Consider the following 24235-nt stretch of genomic DNA (forward strand, 5'->3'; position numbering starts at 1 on the left):
TCCATCTATTTCACGATGTGGGACAAATAATCAATATCAATCCAAACTGGATGGAGCGGAATACTTTTGAAGGTGAGAAGATCTGTAGCACAACAAAAAATCATTACTCTACAAATACATACAGAAGGAAGACTCATCAATTCATAGTCTCAAATTGGCGTGGAGGAATAATTTTATTTTTGTTAGTTAACACTATGCAGAAAGAAAATCCATTGAAAAATATTCTTCAACTTCTACTCTTTTCTCTAAACATCATAAAAAAAAATATCACATCATATTGTTGGCTACTGCTTCTGCTTTGTTATTTTGAAATGATTCTAGTGGGTTTGAATTTTGAAACATACAAAACTAAGTTTAAAGTTCAAACAATTCTTCCAATCTTTCGATCATATTAGAACTTTTATTATATAGTAGCCTAGTGGGATTATCTATTTGTATTTCTAAATTGAAAAACTTTATCCCACATCGTTGATTGATAAAAGAAGACATAACCGTAATCTATAACAAAAGCAGTAGTTGCCCAATTCTTTCCACATGGCCACAGCGGGTGCGGGTACCCGCAGCTGCGGGTTCGGATACCCGATGCGGGTATTCGGGATACCCGAATTGCCTTGCGGGTCGGGTACGGGTAGTAAAAATTTCACATTTTCGGGTTCGGGTACCCGCAAAATCGGGTGCGGATACCCGCGGGTACCCGTTTCGACACCCCTACTTAGAACCCCATTTTCTAACCTAACCTATACCCTGAAATAACCCATCAGCCACTGGAACTGTGTGTGTGCAAGGCGTAAGGCAAGGAGGCAACTGCCCAGGAGGACATACAAAAGGAACCAGCTAAAGAAAAGAAAAACAAAGAAAGAAGGAGAAAATCGATCTAAAAAATTCCTGATCCAAAAAAAAAAAAAAAAAAAAAAAATAGAAGAAGGTATAAGGGTGGCAAAGCCACAGGAAGAAAACCGAAGAAAATGGTCGCATACTTGTCCACAAAAAGAGAAAGGAGGAAGAAGGAATACGGGTGGCGAAGCCACAAGGAAGCTACTGACCAGTTGGAAGCCAATGTCAGAAATTGTCCAGCCAAAGAAGAAGCCTTAGCCAGAAGCCCGAATGCACACAGTTCTCCCTCATCAAATAAGTAGTTAGTTTTTGAACCCTAGAGCCTTAGGGACAACTGCCCCAAACATTACAACCCAATAGCCCCGTTACAAGCCTTAAAGACCTTCAGGAGCTGCACGTGAGATCTGCGTCCGAAACATCTGTGGTTTAGCATTGAGAGAAACAGTCCTAACATCCCCTGTGAGGAATGAGTGACTGAGTGAACCCAGTGTTTGGCCTAGGATTGGGTGATCCTGACAAGCAGATATACTGACTGGGGAAGAAAAAGGGGGCGGCGGAAGTTCAAGGCTGCTTAAGGCCGGATTGCACCTGATCTCGAGGGAAAGGGTGGTTGAAAATATAGCCTATTCTATGTGTTTAAGTTAACTATATGTTTTATGTGTTTGTGTCGTTGTTTCTTTTCTTTTCCTTTGCGTCAGAGTCTTGAGTCTAGTTAGGTATAGTCGGTCAGGGGGAGTAACCAGGCTCGAATTCGACTTATTTCTTTTTGTTTGTCTTCACGCTTGAGGACAAGCATGTGGTAAGTGTGAGCAGTTTGATAAGTCGTATTCTAAGCCTTGGTTACTGGCCAGTATGTCGTGAAATGCATGTATTATCTGCAAAACAGTTGCTCAAGTGTGCAGGATTAAAGGATCCAAGTCAGTAGGAGGCGATTCAGGTGACACAAGTGAAAAGGGCGCTAGAAGGGTGCAATACTGACCAGTATGCATGCCAGAGAAAAGGCTCGAGATGGAGAAGAAGGATAGCTGGGATGATCATTAACAAGGGCATAAAAGTCAAAACTTGAAGGAAGTCTACCCTAAAAGCAAGGGCAAGCCTCCCTATAAAAGAAGCCACTTAGAGAGAGAGAAGCGTTCGCTCTTAGAGTTCGAAAAAGGTCCAACTACCACACTTAGTTAGAATTCTCTCTAGAAGATCAGATCCTTCAGCATTATCCAATCTCTCGTTCCTCGCCACAGTCATGGTCACTTGACGTCCAAGAGTCTGCCGGAGAAGTCATCGATCCACCGTTCCAGCCAATTATCGTAGTAGTATAGCAGTATCATCGCCCGAAGTGGCCAAACAATCGTTACCTTGCTTTCTAGTTTAATCTTTACTTGCTTTCGTCGTTGGTTTTGTTGCAAACACTCATCGTTGTTGCCTTTTGAAGTACTTGTGAAGTTCCAACACTTAAATTATGAAGTTTCTATTTCGTATGTCGCTTTGGTTCGAGTTTGCTTCATTCTGCCTAGGAAAATTAGATCTAGTTGTTGCTTTTAATTTCTAAGTGTTTTCTTACATGGAGTTGTCGATCTGAAGTTGTAGTTATGTTTAGTCTAATCTTCGTGCTTGAAGTCTTCGCGTTGCATTATAATCACTGCCTTGCATATCAGTCAGTAGAAGTAAAATTGCAGTTTCGCCGTTTATTTTAAGTTTGAGTATTTTTAAATCAATGGATCTTGAGTTTGAGGTTATGAATCTGAGTTTAGTTAGGGTGTTTGTGTTCATATGATTTTTGTCAATACTTGGTGAAGAAGAAAACGTCAAAATCAACTTTAGTTTGGACCACCTTTACTTTTAAGTTACTTTTGCTTTTGTTCCCTACTTTTCAGTTGTACTATCCAGACCTGTCAGAGAGCCACCAGCCACCAGATATACCTTGTTGTCTAATTTTCCTCTTTTAGTAACTGTCTACTTTCCATATGCCTCTGAGACACCTTGTCCCCTATTTTCACGAACACCACCACATGCCTGTTATTTTCACGCCTGCTAGTCAGTAGAGTACCACCTTTATTTCTCACCTAGGTAAAATCTTAACCCAAGCGTGGTAGCTAACCAAAACACCCAGGAAAGTCACCGCAGTTATCAAAACGTGTCCATCCTCGTGGGATTCGACCCTTACCTCCATTATACTAATCAGTAGAAGTGGGTTGAGGAAACTTGTTTGAAGCCATGTCTCGGTTGTCGTACCAACGACTCAGCTGGGTCGGGAATCTCTTCCTGATCAGTTGGATACACTCCAAATTACATACGAAAACCCGAATATAAAGAGAAAACCCTGAGGACCTTTCAATAAACAATATTATTAATATCATAGACTAGAAAATACTAAACTTTCTGAAATATATTCTTTCAGTAGATAGCAATAAAGAATACATTTCGGATTAGATCCTTTCAGTGCTTTACCACACCGGTTTTACTAATCTCTTCTTAGGTAAGAGAGAATTATCACAAACACCGCAACCGTACCAATAGGTAGCCAAAGCCTATCTAGGTTGTGAATACGTTTTTCTTCTTACTAGATCTGGCCAAGTCCCCTACTGGAAAACTCATGAGGAGATTCATCGAATTTCCCTACTTAACCTTCTTAGTAAAAAGCCTTAGACTTGTTTATCATATTTCAATAATAAACCATTATATTATATTATTTATTCTCATAATTAGGTAAACAAGTGGACGTGGCGTTTCTCGTATACATGCACAAGCTGACTGTACAAAGGCATGTACGCTCGAAGCATCTTTTAGTATACAAACTCCAACAATCTCCCACTTATACTCAAAGAATGCTTTCGAGTATACCTACCGCTTTATTGGTCTTGTGCTACACATTCACACACATTTTCTCCCACTTATACTCAAAGCAGGCTTTGGCCACTATGTACTCAAAACTATAATTCTTTAAAAGAATCTACCAACATAGTTTGCTAGAGTACATAAAACGAAAATAGACTTGTAATTTATAACCTTAATTCTTGCTAAGGAGCACGATTATTTGATCAAAATATTTCTAGGCCCTTTGATCCAGTTGAATAATTTTATGTGCCTTTCTCAAGTGCACTTATACATATTCCTCTATCAAAATCCATTATTATGATCCTTCTGAATTTCTACTAATTAAAGTAGAATACCTATAGCAATATATAAAGTTTTAATCATGTCGAATATGATTCCAAAAACTTTAATTATATAATACCAATCTTACTTGGTATTATCCTTGCTATATAATTTGTGATGTAAATTTATGTATGAACATAATTACCTCATCACAATGACTAATTGGAAAATAGTTCTTATGACAAAATAAAACCGAATGACTGCATTCTTTGTTTTATAGTCATAAATTCCAAGAGTTCATTTATTTAACCATTTGTTGTGATCTTTAGAAATACTTTCTTTGGAAATCCAAAAGTAATTCTAATTTTTAATAGCTAACTTGGAAATATCTTTTAATGTTATTAGAGTCTTAGAAAGTGTGCAATTCATCACTTCTTTCATTCTAGGGTGTGAACCCTTTTAACTCTATCAAACAATTCCTTAATTCCATTTATGAATATTCTATGAGACAAAATTTAGCTCCCACTTTTAAAAGTAGAAAAATACCAGTCTCAATATTCTTTAAGGCTATTAAAACAATTTAAACAGTGTCTGGAGTTAAATTCATCCTAGTTTAATAAAACAAGCCATGACGCTCTTATTAAACACTTAGAATTTAATTATTCATTAAGAAAAGCTCCCACTATTTTAATTATCACTTTCAAAACAAAATAAATAAAACAATAACTAATCAAATAGTCAACTCTAGGCTTGGAACATTAAATCAAATTTAATGTGCACACTATATTTACTACACAAGAATTTCTAGTATTTATAACAAATACTTATCTTGTTTCTAGTTGAATTTAATTTACTTGTCTTGTAATCAATTATTGTGATTATTTTTCTTAAACCTTTATTTGAACAAACGCGATCATGAGATCATTTTATTTTGTATTGAATCCATGTCGAACATTAATGTTCTATTGACTCATCAACAAAATAATGGTTCAAAAGGACTTAAGGATTAAAGAAACTTAATAATCAATATTTCTAGAAGAAAACTTCATAATAATTGAATCAACAAATTTAATCACAAGTAAACATTTTGATATTCACCATGTTACATTTGATGTCATAAATAATTGGATAATCAAAATTTCATTTATCTAATAATGCAAGCATTATAAAATGACATCGATAATCCAAAAACACAATTGATAAACTAGGAATAAAATTCCATATCAATAATCCATATGATATCAAAACCAAACAATATCAAAAACTCTTAAAATTCAACAATGTAAACATAAAAGCAAAAATAAACTCTTCTGACTTGAACATGATCATCTCAAAAGTCCACCCTTTCTTTTCATCTTTGTTTGAGCAATCACAAGCTTGTTATAAAGGTCCAAAAACGAAAACTTTTTGTCGCTAAACAAAATTTCATTTCTGACTTCATTAAAGCTATCTGGAAGCCCATCAAGGATCATTATCTGTTGGGTTTCTGGGTCAACTTTCCCCCCCGACAAGTGAAGTTTATTGAAGTAGCCAAGCATGACTAGGGCATATACCCCCACGTCTTGGCCCTCTTCAAATACATCATGCATTAAATGCTTCACAACGATACCAGCTCTTACCTTAGAGGACTTTTCTTCAAACCACGTGGGCTTGTTGACCAACGGCCTTTTGGGTTTGTCAAACCTCTCAAGGGCATTGCCAACACTGGCCAAAACGAAGCCCTTGAGATGACATTCCACGGTATGCCACTGATCACGAAACTCCTTGTCCTCTCCTTGTAGATGGTATGTGGGCGGACGATCCTTGCTGAGAATCAATCTCAAGTCATTGATCAAACGATCAATATCAAGTTTACTTTTCCATTCCTTAAACAATTCGGAGTCATGCTTCCTCGAACTAAGTATGGCATAGTAAATATCCCAAGTATCAATCATCTTTCGTTCAAGCTGAGAACAAATACCAATAATATAAACATGTAAAATTTCAAGGAATTGCAAATAACCACAGAACAATTCATCAATTTTACATCCACAAAAATCAAGCACAAACGTTCTTCTACTAGGAAGCCGTGTCATATTCATGCAAGAAATCCATTATTTTTACTGGCCACAATGTCGACAGATAGTCCAGAGACCATAAGAATGGCATGGCTGACTAACAATGCTAAAGCGTATAACTATAAAATTAAGCACTAAGGATTCTTTACTTGTGCGTGAACTCCTCTAAAGAAAGGTCGAACCGGACAAGCACCTCCTCCTATAGCTCCCTCTAAGCATTATTAAAATACAATCCTTATAATTTCGCAGCAATATTGCTCCGGTAAAGACCAGTCGCGATATTACTGAAAAACTAATTTTACGATTTTAATAACCTTTATCTAGAGAAGTCCAAACTTACGAACTGGTAATGTTCCTCCCGTAAAGACAGGCCGGTCACTACTTCACACTAAGACCAATTTTATGGAGGCCATATACAAACGTGTTGTAATTATCGCTTCATATTTTCTTGTTGGTGGTTTTAATAGTTTAATTATCACTTAAGCAGATAAGGCAGGTATCCACATTCAAAGAATAATTAAACATGTACTAGCTATGCATGCAAGGCAATAAGTATATAGGCGATGCACGAGTTAAACTAGATTTTAACAAATAAAATCATAACTCAAATTAAATATCCATCTTTCATCAATAAAACATGTAAACACATTTACAAAAGGTTCACATAAACATAATGACGAAACTTGATCATTTAATTAAGCATCTAAAATAAATAGATAGAATTAAAATTCTATCTCCACATAAACAAGATTATCTAGACATTAAGTCCAATCTTAAACAATCATACATTATTAATTAAAATAACGTATCTTGTTTATTAGAGTTACCTTTTAATACTATTAGGATGTACTTAGATAGAATTAATCCATCCTTATCCTAAAATTAATGTCTAGGTGTATATCGTAAAAGATTAGCTAAGTCTTAATTTTAAATGCCCACTTGGATATATAAATCCGCATTTATCCAATTAAGACTAAATCCATTTAAAACACACCAATTAAATTCGAGAATTAAAATTCTCATAGCTTTCATAACATCACATGACAAGAAGAATCTTATTACATCTTTAATTCAAAATGATGTTTTCTAGATGAAATAAAATTCACCTTCATCAAAATTAAAGACAAAATTCAACTTAAATAAATAATTAAGGATTTTAATAGCAAAATTAATGCTCTATGAATTCATACCTTTAAATCACATTTGATGTTATCTAGATGAAACAAATTCACCTTCATCAAAATTAAAGATAAAATTCAAATTAAACTAGGAATTGAATTCCAATTAAAATCCAATTAATCATTTAACACTTTAATAATTTAGGATTTTAGTAGCATGTTAATGCCAAATGAATTTTTCACTTCTTTAATTAATCCGATGTTATCTAGAGGAAATAAAATTCACCTACATCATATTAAAGACAAAATTCAAACTAGGAATTAGATTCCAATTAAAATCCATCCAATTATTATACATGTAATTTTCAAAATTTTAGGGTTTATAAAACAATTGAAAACTTATGTCTTTTCCTTAGGTATATTTCTAGGAAATAATTCCATAACACACCAATTAAAATAAAGACAATTTCAATTAAACCTTAAAAATAAAATATGAAAGCATATAGAGAGAATATTCTTTAAAATTCCATCCAATTATGGAAAAGCCAAAAATTAGATCAATCAAATATTGAATTTTCTTATGTTAATTACCATGATAATATCTAGATGGAAACAATCCACCAAAATAAACTAATTAACAAATTAAATCAATTATTTGACTAATTATTCAATTGGCAATATTTAAAGAAGGCAATTATTCTCATTTAAATTAGAATCTTGATTTAATTGCAAAATCATTCTAATTACCACAAGATATTTAATTATTCTAGGTTTAGGATTTTAAACCACAATTATAAATAACTTGTGCCTTAAGAAACGAAAACACAAAAACGAAAAATGAGACGACACGACCAAAACCCTAATTAGGGTTTAGGCCGCCACTGGGCCTCGCAGCAGCTGCTGCTGCCGCGTCTGACCTCCGCCGCCTCCCGCGACGCCGGCGCTGCTCCCACTGCAGCGTCGCCGCCTACTGACCGCCGCTTCTGCCGCTCCCACTGGAGCAGCCGCCACTGTCCAGCAACGAAGAATCCGGCGTCTGCAGATGCCGCTGCCATTGCAGCGTCACTGCTGTCCGATGAAGACAACTCCTCCGCCATCGCCCGAAGGCGACGCAGCTGCTGCTGCTGCCTGGAGTCGCTGCTGCTGCCGGAGCTGCTGCCCGCTGACCCCTTGAAGAAGCCGCTGCCGCAGCTGGATCAACGAGCTCAGCGTCGCCCTCCGTCGCCTGGAACACCGCGGCTGCTGCCCCAACCGAAGTCAGGGCTGCCACTGTCCAACGGAGCTGCTGTTACACGGCTGTGCAGCCGCTGCCCGGCGCTGCTGTCCGAAGACGATGCAGTCGCTGCCGGAGCTGCTGCATGCTGACACCTTCGACCAGCCGAAGCCGCCGCCGCCTTTTTCTCACCAGATCTGGATCTCGGATCCCTGTCGAAGGCAGCCCGGTTCTAGAACACATCTAGGGTTTAAACCCTTGCGTTCATTTATTCGTTTTCAATTAATTAACTTATTCATCGCAGTCGCTACGCTTGACCGCGATCTTAAATCTTAATTAATCGTTTCTCAATTGTAACAATCCTTTATGTTCACACAAATATGCACATTTAAACATCTAGCTTTTAGCAATTTAAATTGTTCTAGCATATTAAGAACATAAAATTATAGATCTATGAATACTTGCTTAGATCTAGAATATTCTTGTGAATAACTTGAATAAAATCCAAGATTCGTAATATTCTTTCATCAATCCAAGTATTCAATCATGGACCACTTTATTTCTTGATTCAAAAACATATATTCACTTAAACACATACATATATGTAATCAACAAACATATAATCTAGTACATATTACTTAGAATATATAGATCTAATGACGTTCATCATAGATCTAGAATATTTTTGTGAAAAACTTGAATAAAATTCAAGATTCATAATATTCTTTCATCGATCTAGAACATCATATCATAGATCCAAAATGAAATCAATAAAAAACATAGATCCAACACGTATTGCATTATTTTCGAAAATCCCAAGTTTCCACACTATAATTTTCGAAAAATTCAATTAATCAAATACATAATCAGAGCCTAAAAATTGGCTCTGATACCAGTTGTTGGGACTACCGCAGCGGAAGATACGGAAAACAAACAGGTCCTTAACAGATCTATTTAGGTGATTATGCATTCGACTCCAATTTCATGCAATAAACATAGATCTATAGATATAACATCAAATAAACACATAATCATGCATATTCGATGTAGATTCGATTGTTACCTCATCTTGATCCATCATAGGATCGAAGTTGCTAGCTGCACCACCCGGAGATCCTTGGTTTATCGACCGTGAATCTTCCAACCTATTCCCTAGTCCTTGATCATCCATCCGTGTGGGCGGATCTTGAATAATCAATAATAGTCTTGAACAGATCTAGGGAAACCCAATCACAAACTCAATATTGTCTTGATCTAATCCTATGAATTAGGATAGAACAAGAACAAAACAAAACCCTAATTCTCCCACGTTCCAAGGCACGAAAACCGAGGCAAGGAGAGAGAGAGAGAGCTGGCGACGGCTACTAGGGTTTAGGGGAGGAGTGTTGTGAATAAATGGTGTGCTAGGGTTTCCACATCTCATCACTATTTATAATGGACTTGTTGGGCTAGGATGGGGATCCATGGAATGACTTAAGTGTTGGGCTCAACTATTAGATAAATTACAAATTAAATCAAATGACCCGTGATTTAATATATTATCAATGGAATATTATTTTGTTCCACTAAAGAATAATATTGCACTCCCACTTAAATCACCAAATTACAAATAACTTGGGTCCATTTTATTTTATAATATTTCCCGCGTTTAAGATTATCTTGATCCGTCAATTTAATTCTTTTGTCTGCTATGTGACTAGAATTAAATTAATTCTCCAAACAGTTTTTCTAGTTTGAAACTTTATTTATTATTCGTGGAATAAATTCCAACTGCGCAGATTTCTGAATAATAAATTCCTCTTTCAAACACCTCATTGGGGATCACCCTTTTAGGGATTTAATCATACCACACTGGGCACGCGAATTCTATGAAATAATATTCCAATACCTTCATGTTATTCAATTACTATCACCCAAGATATCATGAACTTGAGTTACGTACAAACTCTCACATATTGATAAGTCAAAGTGGCGTTTGATTGAATAAACAATATTGATATTAATATCATAGACTAGAAAATACTAAACTTTCTGAAATATATTCTTTCAGTAGATAGCAATAAATAATACATTTCGGATTAGATCCTTTCAGTGCTTTACCACACCGGTGTTACTAATCTCTTCTTAGGTAAGAGAGAATTATCACAAACACCGCAACCGTACAAATAGGTAGCCAAAGCCTATCTAGGTTGTGAATACGTTTTTCTTCTTACTAGATCTGACCAAGTCCCCTACTGGAAAACTCATGAGGAGATTCATCGAATTCCCCTACTTGACCTTCTTAGTAAAAAGCCTTAGACTTGTTTATCATATTTCAATAATAAACCATTATATTATATTATTTATTCTCATAATTAGGTAAACAAGTGGACGTGGCGTTTCTCGTATACATGCACAAGCTGACTGTACAAAGGCATGTACGCTCGAAGCATCTTTTAGTATACAAACTCCAACAGGATGCTATGTCTCGGCCTTAGCCGCTCGATTTGGAGCGCATGCTTTTGAGGATCCATTGGCTGATTTGAGAAATCTGAAGCAAATAGGCACTTTGCAGCAGTATATGGACGATTTTGCTGATTGTATCCGCGGGCTGGAATAAGGGAGGATCAAGCTCTGAGTTTCTCCTTGTCGGGATTAGTAGACGAATTACAGATGCCAGTCAAGATGTTCAAGCCTAGGAGTTTGGCCGACGTCTTTTCCTTAGCAAAACTCCAAGAACTCACAGTGAAGGCTTTAGGGATGCGAGTGAGGGTGGTGCAGAGTGGGGGATCTTCATCAGGTAGCCACTACTCAAACACTAAACCTTTGGCGGTCACGGCAACCAATTACAAACAACAAGGGACATCGGGAGGTTGGGCCAATCCGGGCAATAGAGAGGGACCTCGTATGGGAGTTAGAGCCAGCACTAATTTGACACCAAAGGAACTAGATGAGAAAAAGGCTAAGGAGTGTTTCTGGTGTATAGAGAAATTCACCCCGAACCATCAATGTGCCAAGAGGAAGTCATCTGTGATACAAATGATACAGGTGGTAAGAGCAAGAGATGAAGGAAGAAGAGGGGGAACAGCAGAATGAGAAGGATGAGGAGGAGGATAATAGTTTTGATTTGCAACTTTGTCTTCATGCAGTGTGGGGAAGAGATGGGCCACAGATTATGCGAGTACGAGTGACATGTCAGAGGAAAACATTGAGGATATTAATTGACACGGGAAGCACACATAATTTCGTGAGTGCAAAGGTGGTTGACAAGGTGAAATGTGCTTTGTTGCAGGTTGCTCCTCTGTAGAGGTTGCTAAAACCCCAGGTTGCTCCTCTGTAGAGGTTGCTAATGGGCAGGTGTTGCAGTGTACTTACAAGAGTAGTGATCTGGCGTGAAAATTCAGGGGTATTCGTTCAGTGCTGAAGTCTACATCATTCCCCTGGAGTCATACAACTTAATTCTTGGTGGCCAATGGCTGTTAATCTTGGGGGAGATTAGATGGAACTTTGATCAATTGAGCATGAATTTTATGCTGGAGGAAATAAAGGTGACCTTAATAGGGGAATCTTGGCCAGTAAAGAAGGAACAGTTACATGCCCTGCATATTCTGAATCAAAATGAAACAGATGAGATGGACAACAAGCTTAGCCTAATGATGCCCACAATAGATGAGTTTTCTGGTGGCTGTTGGGAACTGAAGTTGGAAGAAGTTTGGCAAGAGTTGGATCAGATTCTAACTACATTCAAGGATATATTTGAGGAACCAAAAGGGTTGCCCCCAGTAAGGGAACAAGGTCACAGAATCACACTCAAGGAAGGGTTCTGATGCAGTCAATGTTTGACCATACAAGTATGCTGCGAAACAAAAGGATCTCATAAAAGAAATGATAAGAGATATGCTACAGCCAGGAGTGATCAAGCATAGTCCCTTTGTAAGGGGAGGGTATTGTCGCATGCATGACTAAAGACGTGAGTATAGCATGCATGCATCGAGCGCATCCTTGTGATAGCAAGAGGTGCATTATCTGAGTACTTAAATAAAGATGACATGGAGAATAAGGCACATGGAAGGCACATGATACATTCTAGTCAGCTCGCTGAGGTGGCGCATCGATGTGGAGCAATGCAATACACGTGAAAAGGGAGTAGTATAAATAGAGGAGTCCACCACCTTTGAAAGCATGTTGAGAGTGTGATTGATCGTGAGCCCTAGGGTTTAGCTTTCAATTACAGGTATATTACAAATATTTTAATTTTTTTAAAATAAGGTATAAGATTTGGAACGAATCTGACATTTTTTTTATTAACACATATTCTCAGAATCGGAGAAACATGGAAAAATTCGGAGGATTCAAACATTCAATCCAAAAAAATTGCAGAAACAGACGAAAACCTAGGATTGCTTGCCTGAAGAGATAAGTCTAATTTTATAATCGAATTATGCTCGGCCTGGGTATATTTGCATGATAAATGTTATTGAGAGACTCTATTTTATGAGATCTAGGCTGTGACTATGAATCGTGTATAAAATAGTGGAAAAAGATTGGAATTGATAACAGGAGCATTACTGATTGAAATTTTGGAATGAAAACTTATTTTACAGTGGAAAATTACGGGGATTTTGTAGATTTTGCCAAGAAAGTTTCAAGCAACAATGGATTATGATGTTTCACATCCTACACTTTTTCTGTTTTGGCAAAATAAAAAGACTGCAATAGTTGATTTGAATTCAATTTCCTTAAGTGAAGAAGAAATAGAATACAAAAACAGATTATTTGAGATTATTAAAATAAAATGCAAATTTTATTACAGAAACTTGTACTTATACTTGGTTTTGACAGATTGAACATTGGAAACCAATGGAATAGCCACAAAGAGGAAGGAAAGATGGCTATATCAGAAAATTAATCCAAAAAATCAAAGGTATAATCCATACCTGATACTTCAGTTGATAATCCTTCATGGGAACAGCTTTTTAATATTGCAGACCTCTTCACTTTTTTCATTGAAATTTCCTAAAATATGTAAACAACTCTGTCTACAAAGAGTAGAATGAATTTTACTTAAAGAAATGTGTTCTTTAAAAAGGTGTTAAGCTAAAAAGTACCACAGATTCCAAATTGACCTTTCACATACCTAATCCTAGGGTTTGGGAACTGGAATGGGTTTAAATTGGGCTAATATGCTTCTAAACATTATGAAAAGGACAAAAATATTTACATATTTCTATGTAATGGTAACTGCTTATGTGCATTTAGAAAGAGTTTTAAAATGAAGTATAATTCTAGGAAGAAAGAGGTTTTATGTATATGTACAAAGATTCAAAATGTAATTCCTTTATTCATACTAACATTTATTTACTTTGAATAGGTACCTCAATGATGGAACGTACAATATCAGGCAGAATTTGAAGAAGATGACTATGGAGGAAAGAGACATGTTTGATTTAAGGTATTACTATGAAATAATGATTATCACAGTTAAATAATTATGCATATTAGGAATCAAAACTAAGTAATTACATTTTTTTGCTTCAAGGAAGATTTAATACACTCTTTGACAATTAATGCATATACTAAGTTAAAACACAAAATGTCTGATAGATATCTAAAATGGATTACATATATTTAAAAGTTATATACAATAAATCTGCATATATACTAAGGATGTCATTCATGGATTAATAATTAGTGATACATGTATCAAAAATAGCCTCAAATAACTTCCTAATTTCAAGTATTCCCTGATAGAATTACTGTGATATTTCAATCCCTGCAATGTATTAAATCTAGTCACTGAACTGACCATATTTGAAGACTTAGCTTAACTTAAGATTAAAAATAAAAATGCCTATCTGTTATTTTATAGAAGATTTTACACCATTTTATACTTACGTGTAATAAAAAAGGTACATATTCAAAATGTTTAATGCAGAAATTGTCCAGACCATATACTATGCATGTATCTTTATTATTCTATGAATGTAGCTTTTTAAGACTTAGGAAAAATTATAGATAAAGCTAAATTTATATGTGTTGAAAAAAAACCAAATATATATTCCTAAGTTGTAGAACTTAGATACAGAGCCTCAATTAATGTCAAAGCTATAACTCCCTATCTGTTATCTATTCTAAGATTTAATTCCTTCTTAAATAAATCTGATACATGGCAAAAACCCGACAAAAACATCAAATTATGAACACAGAAAGTAAACCAAAAGAAGAATTCATTAAGAAAAGGCATAAGAGAGAAATACAGATAACATTCATCATAAAAGTGCAAAATAAAACCAAAACAAAAAGATGAAGATTCAGATAAGTTCAAAAAGATGAAGCAGAAGTAAAAAACAAAGATTCATAAGTTTTTCCAACACTAATCACCAAGAGAGATGTCCTGAATGTAGCTGACAGAAGCCTCATCATCTTCTTCAATCACATTGACTTTCTTCATCTTCTTCTTGATCTTTTCAAAAGACACATCATCACACCTATCAAACTATCTTCCAAACACCTCTTCACACTTCCCTCAGCAATCCATTCTATGCCATTTGCCTTAGTAACCACAGACAAATCAGGAGTGACAAAACCTTTACCAGAGACCTAAAAGGAGGTTAAAACAGAATTACAAACCACTAAAATCAAAATGGAACAATAAGTCAACTTAATATTAAAAATTACCCCTACAATATCAGCACCAAAGAGTAAATAAGCCAACTTCACATCAGATTGAAAACTTGTGATCCAATATTCAGAGGAACATGCTTCTCAACTATATCTGGAATGTTGCAAATTTTGTTAACCGTATACGGATATCTACGATAATATTCCTTGCTATTCCCACTTTGAACCTTAAACAACATCTCTTGACCCAAAAGCAGCTCTTCAATTTTCCTAGGAATATATTCCATAGCATTATTATGAAATAAACAAAGAACTACTCATGATACAAAACAAAACCAAATTATTCTAACGTATAAATATTACACAAATTAGAGTTCATTCTTTTATTACCTCCACATTGCTTCCAATCAAGTCAGTCACCCTTTTACCAATTAGTAGAACAACCTCTCTATCCCACAACAAAAGGGATGCATTACTTGTGTCATTAACAATGTTGACTACAAACCTGAACCTAAATAAGAGTAAGATAAAGAGAAGGTTAAATTAATTAACTTCTTGCATTAAATAATAAACAGCAACTAAGAATGTGAAAAAACAGGAAGCTTAAATATACCTTTTAACAACAACATTTTAACAGAAACATCATAATTCTTGATGCAAAAATCACATCTAAACTTCTTGTCATCCAACACTCTCACTTTCTTAACACAGGTTTTACAGCTAGATAGTACCACTCTCCAAAATGAGGCTCAATTGACTCAACTTTACCAAAGACCCAATAAGAGGCATCCTGTTTACCAACATCGGAAATAAACTATTCCACAATTAAAAGGTGAACATCAAGATCTTCAAACTCCCTAATAATACACCGTTCAATACCTCCAAACAGCCAACATCACTAATAGACTTCACTTCAAGATCATCAAACTCCCTACTATGCTTCAATCCAGATTGATCCACTGTCCCTTGTGCAATGAAGGTATCATCATTTTTAATCCTTAACCACATAATTAATATTTGTTAGAAACAATATACATCTAAATATAATCTCAAAGATAAAAAGCATAAACACTACAAAGGTGTATAATATTCAACAATTAGACAGAAACTTAAACTTTGAAAAAAATACTACCTCTGCCTAAACTCCTTGACTTCATCCACATCAGCATTAATTAGGATCTTGGATGCTTGATAATGAGTGGACACACCAATCTCACCTAAATATATGGCAAACGAAAATTATAGGTAAAGTTTCAAAATATCAAAGAGAATATAAATAAGATGGAAACACAACCTCTGAAAACATTAGCCGTACAAAACTGCACTATGATTATAGGAACAGTCCCTTCAGCCCTTTTCAATTGAGACAAATAAGTATCCACATTGGAATCCCAAATTGTACACATGATCTTATTATGGCTGTTAAGAGAGAAACAAAATTAGTTTAAAAAACAAACTCCCAAAAAATAGCTCAAATGCAGTGGCAGTGAGACTTCTCATCAGTTATTTCCACTTAATCAACCTATATCTACTTTGCTTCACAACTCTTCCAGGTGCAGTGATAACACCAATGATATCTGCCAAGTTATACACTTCATTAATGAATCAAAAGATTGTAAACTAAAGTGTATTAAACAAAAGATATAATAGATGTTATACCAAAAAATGAAGTCTGCTCTTCATTCTCATTTCTTGCTATCTCACCAAATGGTTTAAATGAAAAAGAAATTTGCTAGAAAACTGGGATCTCTGACCCCATACATCTCTATTCTGAAATTCATAATGAGTCTGTAAAGATGATTAGTAGCTTTGTTTCTAAGACTGTTATCCCTAACAAAGAAGTTTTTCATATAAGAAATGCCTCCTTCATAAAGTTTATGTTCCAGATTCTGTAGTATGAAGTTTTGCACAAGGTAACATTGGGAGCCATACTTCAACAACACTATTAGACACCAACAATTTAGATTTTAGTACTCCCTCCGTCCCAGAAAGATTGTCCCATTTCCGTTTTCACACCCGTTTTGCAAAAAATATAATAAATAGTTAAAGTAGAGAGACAGTAAAGTAAAAGAGAGAATAATGTAGAGAATAGTCTTACCTACATTATTCTTTCTCTTATTTTACTCTCTTTCAACTTTACCTATTTATTATTATTTTTGCAAAAACGAGTGCAAAAAATGAACTGGGACAATCTTTCTGGGACGGAGGGAGTAACATTTACATATGTCTAAATTAGTTTCCATGACATAATGTCTCCATGACATAATACCCTTATGTCACTTTACATAGCTATATTTTATATCATGACTAATTTACCCTAATACTATATTAAATAAATTTAAACCATTAGATTATGATTGTTTCACATAATATAAAATTCTTAATACACATTAATACACTTCTTTGGATATATACATACGACAAGATTGGAATATTAAAAAAATACTTAGTTATCTAATATTAATAATTTTAACTTGTGTATAAAATAAATGCATTATCAATTTTTGAAAGCAAAACGTTTTCTTTTTATAAAAAGTATACTGTCAAAAAATTTAATATTAAATTTAAATTTTATTTATCAATACCAAATTTATAACATAATTTTCAATAAACACATATGAAATAGTTTTAATACTCCATGGAGTTTCTTTTTATAATTTTCTTATTAATCATAATCTATAATATATTATTACAACTTTTCTTCCTATTAAATTCAAATAAACTTAATAATTCTCTCTTTTTGGCATCTTCAAACTTTTTATATTCCTTTTAATTCAACGATGATAAAACTTATAAATTTTTTACAATTCTTTATATTTTAGTTATTATTATGAGAAATTGAAATTATGAATGTGCAAAAACACATTATGTGCATTGGAGTTATAGTCTGATCTATATAGGGTTTTGTGATTTATTCTAAAATGATTGTAGTTTTTCTTTTAAATTAGAGTTTAAGATATTGGAGTTAGATTTAAGAATGGAAAAATCACGGTATGCATTGGAAATTGATTGTAACTTTAAAATTAAAAATTGTTAAAAATTTTAAAAGTGAAATTAATCTTATGATTTTCTTAAATTAAAATAGTAAACTCAATTAGTATTAATATGTCATATATCAAATTTAGTATATTCAATGAAATAGTGAATCAAGCCTTAGAATTCTAATATTTTAGAAAAAAGAAGAAAATTTTAATTATATGACTTTAAAATGCTAAATAGATTAGTTAAGAATATGTAACTTTTTGTCGGAGGTTTGATGCAACGTTCCAATACCAAAGGATTTAGTTATATTACAATTTTGAAAAGTAATGAATTAAAATCAAAATCATAAACTTAATTAGTATGAACAAGTAAAATATCAAATTTTTAATTTTGCAAAGCTTATCTAATATCATAAAAATAAAAACAGAAAATATTAAATAATATTTAAAATATTAAATAACTGAGTTAAAAACACGTGATAAATTTTAAATAACTGATTTAGAATATTTAAATAACTGTTATTGGAGTACTTTTTATTGAGATTCAATATAACATACCAAAAAATAATGAAAAAATTAGTGAGATAAAGAGAGAATAAATTGTGAATAAATTTCCAAAAGATTACGTTAATTTAGTTGACGGATATGGTGAACATAGTTTTAATTTAATACTACTATTTTATAAAATTACATAACCATTCAAAAATTTAATAAATTTTAAATTATCTGTTTTATTAGTTTTTCATTATTAATTAACGAAAAAAAGATGGTCAAAGTGATAAATTTTTCCTTATCCTTCTTTTTTTTCATTTTTCATATTTTCAAGCGTACAAGTGAATTTTTTTTAAAAAGGTTAAGAATCAAGAGTGATAGAATTGAAAGTGGGTCCCAACTACTTCCATTTATATCTTGTGTAATTAAGCATTGAGATCTTAATTAATACTCCTATATATAGATAATCATAAATACAAGGGCAATGGAGTATATAGACACATAATAATTTTAATTAAAAATAAAATATACTGCATAATTACTACTTTAATCTCATTATGTCTTAGACATTATGTCTCCAAAACATTTTTGTTAATAGAACTATAGAGATATAGAAAGTAATTTAATTAAAGATAACTAAAGAATTATATTATATTAGTCATTTATACCTTTGAATCATGAAGATCACATTCTAAATTGATATCTTTGTTGTCATCAGGAAGACCTCCAAAGACGCGAACACAACGGACTTTTATGACAGAGTTTGTGATGGCCGTATGAAGATTTTGCACCAAGGTAACATAGGGAGCCATACTTCAACAACACTATTAGACACCAACAATTTAGATTTTACTAACATTTACATATGTCTAAATTAGTCATATAGTTAAATGATGGGTTTTTGGCTTTTTAAACCAAAACCTTTCCCCGAATTCTGGTTTTTCCCATGAACTATGAGATTTGTTTTTAAAACTACGAACTTTCATTTCGTTAGGATTTTCCTCCGGCGGATCAACGACGAAACCCGGGTTGTCTACATGTCAATTTTAATCCTATTTGTCACTAAATTGATTACTTGGATCCTATTTGGCACAATAATACATACAATCACAATTATTACATAACAAATGACAACTTTTGAATAAACAAAACACAACTTTAACATTTTGAATTATGCTATTCGGGTTGGAAATATGCTATTTGGGTCGGGTTGGGAAAATCCTAACGAATTGAAAGTTCATGGTTTTAAAAACAAATCTCATAGTTCATGGGAAAAACCGGAATTCGGGAAAAAGTTTTGATTTAAAAAGCCAAAAACCCTTAAATGATTAATATGTCTAATATAATGCAAGTTCAATAGATTCAAAAAGAGGCCGGAGATGTATAAAGGAGAACATAATACTACATCGAGGTCAATTTCAGTAAACTAAATTAAAAATCTTTATAATCTTCATACTGACGAATAACTATTTTTGCATATACTGATGATTCCACGACAGGAGCAGTTAAATAATAATGAAAAAGGACAATTAAGAAGTGCTGGAAAGAAGAAAGCTCCCAAACAAGTAACCTAATCAACTCAATAACACAGCTGAATAATCTGTGGTGTATAAACATTGAGCATATAAGATTAATGAGTATACTCCACTAAAATGCATATATACCAGAAAGTATAGAGAGAGTATATACTATACTAAAAAAAGTATAAATGTTGCTGAAAGAAATTAGATTAATGAGGATACTTGACAATAGCATATAAGATCCATCTAAAGATGATATTAGAGGAATGTATAGAAGAATGACACCAATATAAACTAAAATGCAGATACAATAGAGAGTATCCAAAGAGTACAAAGTAAAAGATAAAAAGTATAAAATCGTTTTGCAACAGATCTAAAATGCAGAAACTTGAAGATAGTTAATCTGCATTAGGCTGTAAGATGATTATTAGACGAATCAGAGAGAATTGAATTAGATGAAAGAGTCATATGCCAAAAGAAGTTTATGATGGTGTGAAATATGTTGCAGAGTGAGTAAAGAAGTAGTCTATCCGTCCCCCATTAGGAGTCACACTTTGATCGGACACGGGTTTTAAGAAATGTAAAGAAAAGTTGGTTTAAAATGTTAGTGGAATGTGAGACCCATTTTTTATATTGGTTTTATAATAAAATGTGAGTGAATTGAGTTAGTGGAATGTGGACCTACTTACTATTTATGGTAAAAATGAAGTGTGACTTTAAATTAGGGACGGACCGAAATGAAAAAGTGTGACTCTTAATCGGGGACGAAGGGAGTAGAAGAGGGTATTTATAGGAGTTTATTTGCAACAGACTGCAGAATATAAAGAAATCAGCTTTGGAAAACAAATATTCTGATTGGTAAGACCTTTCAAATAACATATAACAATAAATATAAAAAAAAGAGAATTGACTAATTAAATATTAAAACCGAAACAAAAATCAATGCTGAAATTATGTTATAGATTATTTATTAGAACTGCTATATAGGAATATATATATATTGTGAATTTTTATGCATTATGTATTAAATATAGAGCCCATTAATTGAGGCTGCTGACAGCCCTAATAAATGCATAATATATTGTGCTCCCCTATTAACAAAACCCTGTTCTGCAGGAATACCAACAATAAATAGAAGAAAAGCTAATGATTCTCAGCCGCCTCTCATTTTCAAGGTAGAGGAGAGAGAAAAACAGTTGCAACCAATACAAAAAGACAGAATAGTTGATGCATGCCTGGATCGTTTTTATTCTAGACTCTACACTTCCTCCGTCCTAATAATTCATCCCAGTATTCTATTTTGGTTCGTCCCATATAATTTATCCCACTTCACTTTTACGATTTTTGATAGTGAACCTCATATTCCACTAACTCATTCATACTCACATTTTATTATAAAACTAATACTTTAAAAATAGGACCCACGTCCCACCAACTTTTTCAACTCACTTTCCATTAGATTTCTTAAAATCCGTATCCGATTAAAATGGGATGAATTATCCGGGACGGAGGGAATAGATAATAGAAGAAGAAGAAGAAGAATGGATTACTCTAAAAAGGTCACAGATTTTATAGATTATGATTTAACAAATAAGTTATTTTGAGATTAACATGCTTAACAACACATGATTTTATTTGCAGCATTTTAATAACAAAAACTTTTGAAGAACCAAGAGAAGTATTATACAGAATAATATCAGCATTCTTGAATCAGAATGGGTACTACTATTATTAATTACTATACTGTTTCTGTAACGACCCGCCATTTTAGGGTATAATAATAATGGCGATCGCTATCTAGGAAGACTTAAATGCAACAAAGATTATAGGCTAGAGTCTCATTTAAAGAAAACTTTACCAGAGCATTTAATGAACAATTAAGTAGGAGAAGAATAATGCCTTAGCAATGGAATCCAACAAAAAAAGGCTATCATAATAAATGCTCCGAAATAGCAAAGTTCCAAAATAATCTCATCTGTTTCATATCCAAAATACTCCCACGAAATAAAATAATTCAACCCAACCAAAAGATCACAAGTTTTCATATTTTAGCGAAAACGACCAAGAGAGAAGTGAAGCTATGTATGGAGACACAACGACACTTAAAGTTTCAACAGATCATGTTATTATTTCCTACTCAACACCGCCGTCCGCTCGTCACCGCTCAACCTGCACATAGGGAAAACACATGCAGGGCTGAGTACTATAATCATACTCAGTGGACTCATTGCCGAAAACAGTTTTATCACAAAAATAGTTATCATGCCATTTTCAAGTGTCCATTGGGGTCTTATCTTTAGAAAGGCCCGAAGCACTACAATATATATATCATTTATCCAAAATCACGGTCGCGCAACCATTTTTCTTATCGACGTTTACCATATCCTCATTCTACATAACACGGAATGCGGCCGCAATCCAGGTCACTAGACCGGCCGACCCGTACGCCAGCACTCGGTCTAACATTGGTGTACACTAACCCAATTAGAGTTTGCGGCTTTACGAGGATCCGAATTCGATTAAATCAATAGTGGCATAGCCACGAGGGATAGGCACGACAAAACAAATCAAGGCATGATAACACATATCTCATTCTCATCAATAAAGATTTAGGACAATGTCCTTATTTTAAAAGAAAAGCCCACCTTGTCGGCTTAGTTCGAAAGTGTTCTCTTCTCCTCGTTTATCACGCTGAGAGCGCGAAGTATCACCTTTAAATTAGGCGTATCACAAATCAGTTTCGAACATTGATTCAAAATCATGCATGTTCCCACGTTTCCCTTTTTCCCATCGATAAATCTTTAATATCAACATCCAAAAATCAAAGTACGATTAGTATATCGTTTTTATTCGAATAACAACTCCAGATTCACCATCAAATCGTGTCACGCATGAGTGTTCTACACACACAACACACGCACACGAACACAACACTTGTGCACGCCTTCCGAGGCGTGCACACACACACACACATCCATGCATCCCAAATTCATCAATTTAAAGCGTGCACACACACACACACACATCCATGCATCCCAAATTCATCAATTTAATTCCCCTTCACTCAATCTAAATGCATGTGGACTCAAGAACACCGATTGATCGGTAGAAGAAGAAAGATTAATATAGAAAATACCTTTTTCAAAAGAACGAATGGTAGAAACAAGTTATAGCCTTGATTCTTCAATAAATTCTTGAATTTCAACTTGGATTCTTCTCAATTGATGAAGAAATCTTGAAGAAAAGTAGAAGAAAATTTTGGAGAGAGTGGGAGAGAGATTTCGAAATTCTTGGGGGAGTGGGGCGTTGATTTGTGATGCTAGGGCTTAGGATTTCCCTCTTATTTATAGCGTGTAGGATATAATATCTTTAATTAAATAAATTAAAGATTTGAGAAGATATGGAGAGATTTGATAGTAGAAGTTGGCGTGAATTTTGGGAGAAATAAGGGGGATTTTCGAATTATAGGCTATTTAATTAGCCTATGATTTTATTTGGATATTTTACGGAGTAGAATAAAATATAACGGAGCAGAAAAATAATAAATCCTCCCAAATAATTATGGAATATGAGATTTTTATGCCTATGATTTAAATTCAAATCCTAATTCAATTAGGATATGACAAGATCTTCATAGATATGGTAAGATATGCTAGGATATTCTAGAATATTTATATTTATTCATGGAAGAGAATAAATAAGGGATCAAAATATAATAAATAATTCCTTCTTCCCTAATATATGAGATTTTCGAAAATCTCATGGAATTCAAAGGTGGAGTTTCGAAAATTCCAAGGTGGAATTAAAGAATAATCGGACTTTGCATTTAATTTGGATAATTATCCCACAAGTTGACTATTCAACTCAATCTCAACTCCCATACACAATTAGGTCACAAAGACATCATGTAATTAATCGCTCATCAATTAATCCAACATTTAAGGTATTTAATGCAAAGATTTTATAACCCGAAAATTAGAATTTGAAAAAGTGGGGCGTTACAGTTTCAGTTCAACATAAGGTATTAATCTAATTTATTAGTCTACACAGTTAAGTTCAAGAATACATGTTTTAAAAATGATAAATATATAACAGAATCCTTGGCCAAGTTGGTGATTGAACATTAGAAAAATATTGAATTCAATGTCTAATTTATTCAATCATATGATTCATATATACTGCTAGAATATGACAGATTACATTAAATGATATGTTTTTTTGTTAATGCAAATTGTAATGATTCAATTACCACTGACATCTATGTATTAAAATGCAGATTTCGAAATTTGCAACATTCCATGGCTACTAAAATGCTAGCTTGGATTCT

The 24235-nt window shown here is 33.8% G+C and overlaps 1 protein-coding gene and 1 pseudogene across 1 annotated transcript; both read right to left on the minus strand.

The window, feature by feature from the left end:
- LOC148932515 (uncharacterized) overlaps positions 1–24235 on the minus strand; it is a 151366-nt pseudogene that overhangs the window by 41864 nt on the left and 85267 nt on the right.
- On the minus strand, positions 11–8199 carry LOC148932516 (uncharacterized). The gene is made up of 3 exons (XM_089063739.1): positions 8020–8199; positions 5301–5906; positions 11–82 (listed from the first exon to the last, which is right to left on the minus strand). Exons 1-3 carry the CDS (start codon positions 8197–8199, stop codon positions 11–13), a joined length of 858 nt encoding a protein of 285 aa, XP_088919865.1.

The sequence above is a fragment of the Salvia hispanica genome, chromosome 2 (genome assembly GCF_029641045.1).
Source record: "Salvia hispanica isolate PSC_SH4W2 chromosome 2, Shi_PSC_v1, whole genome shotgun sequence".
Classification (NCBI taxonomy): Eukaryota; Viridiplantae; Streptophyta; class Magnoliopsida; order Lamiales; family Lamiaceae; genus Salvia; species Salvia hispanica.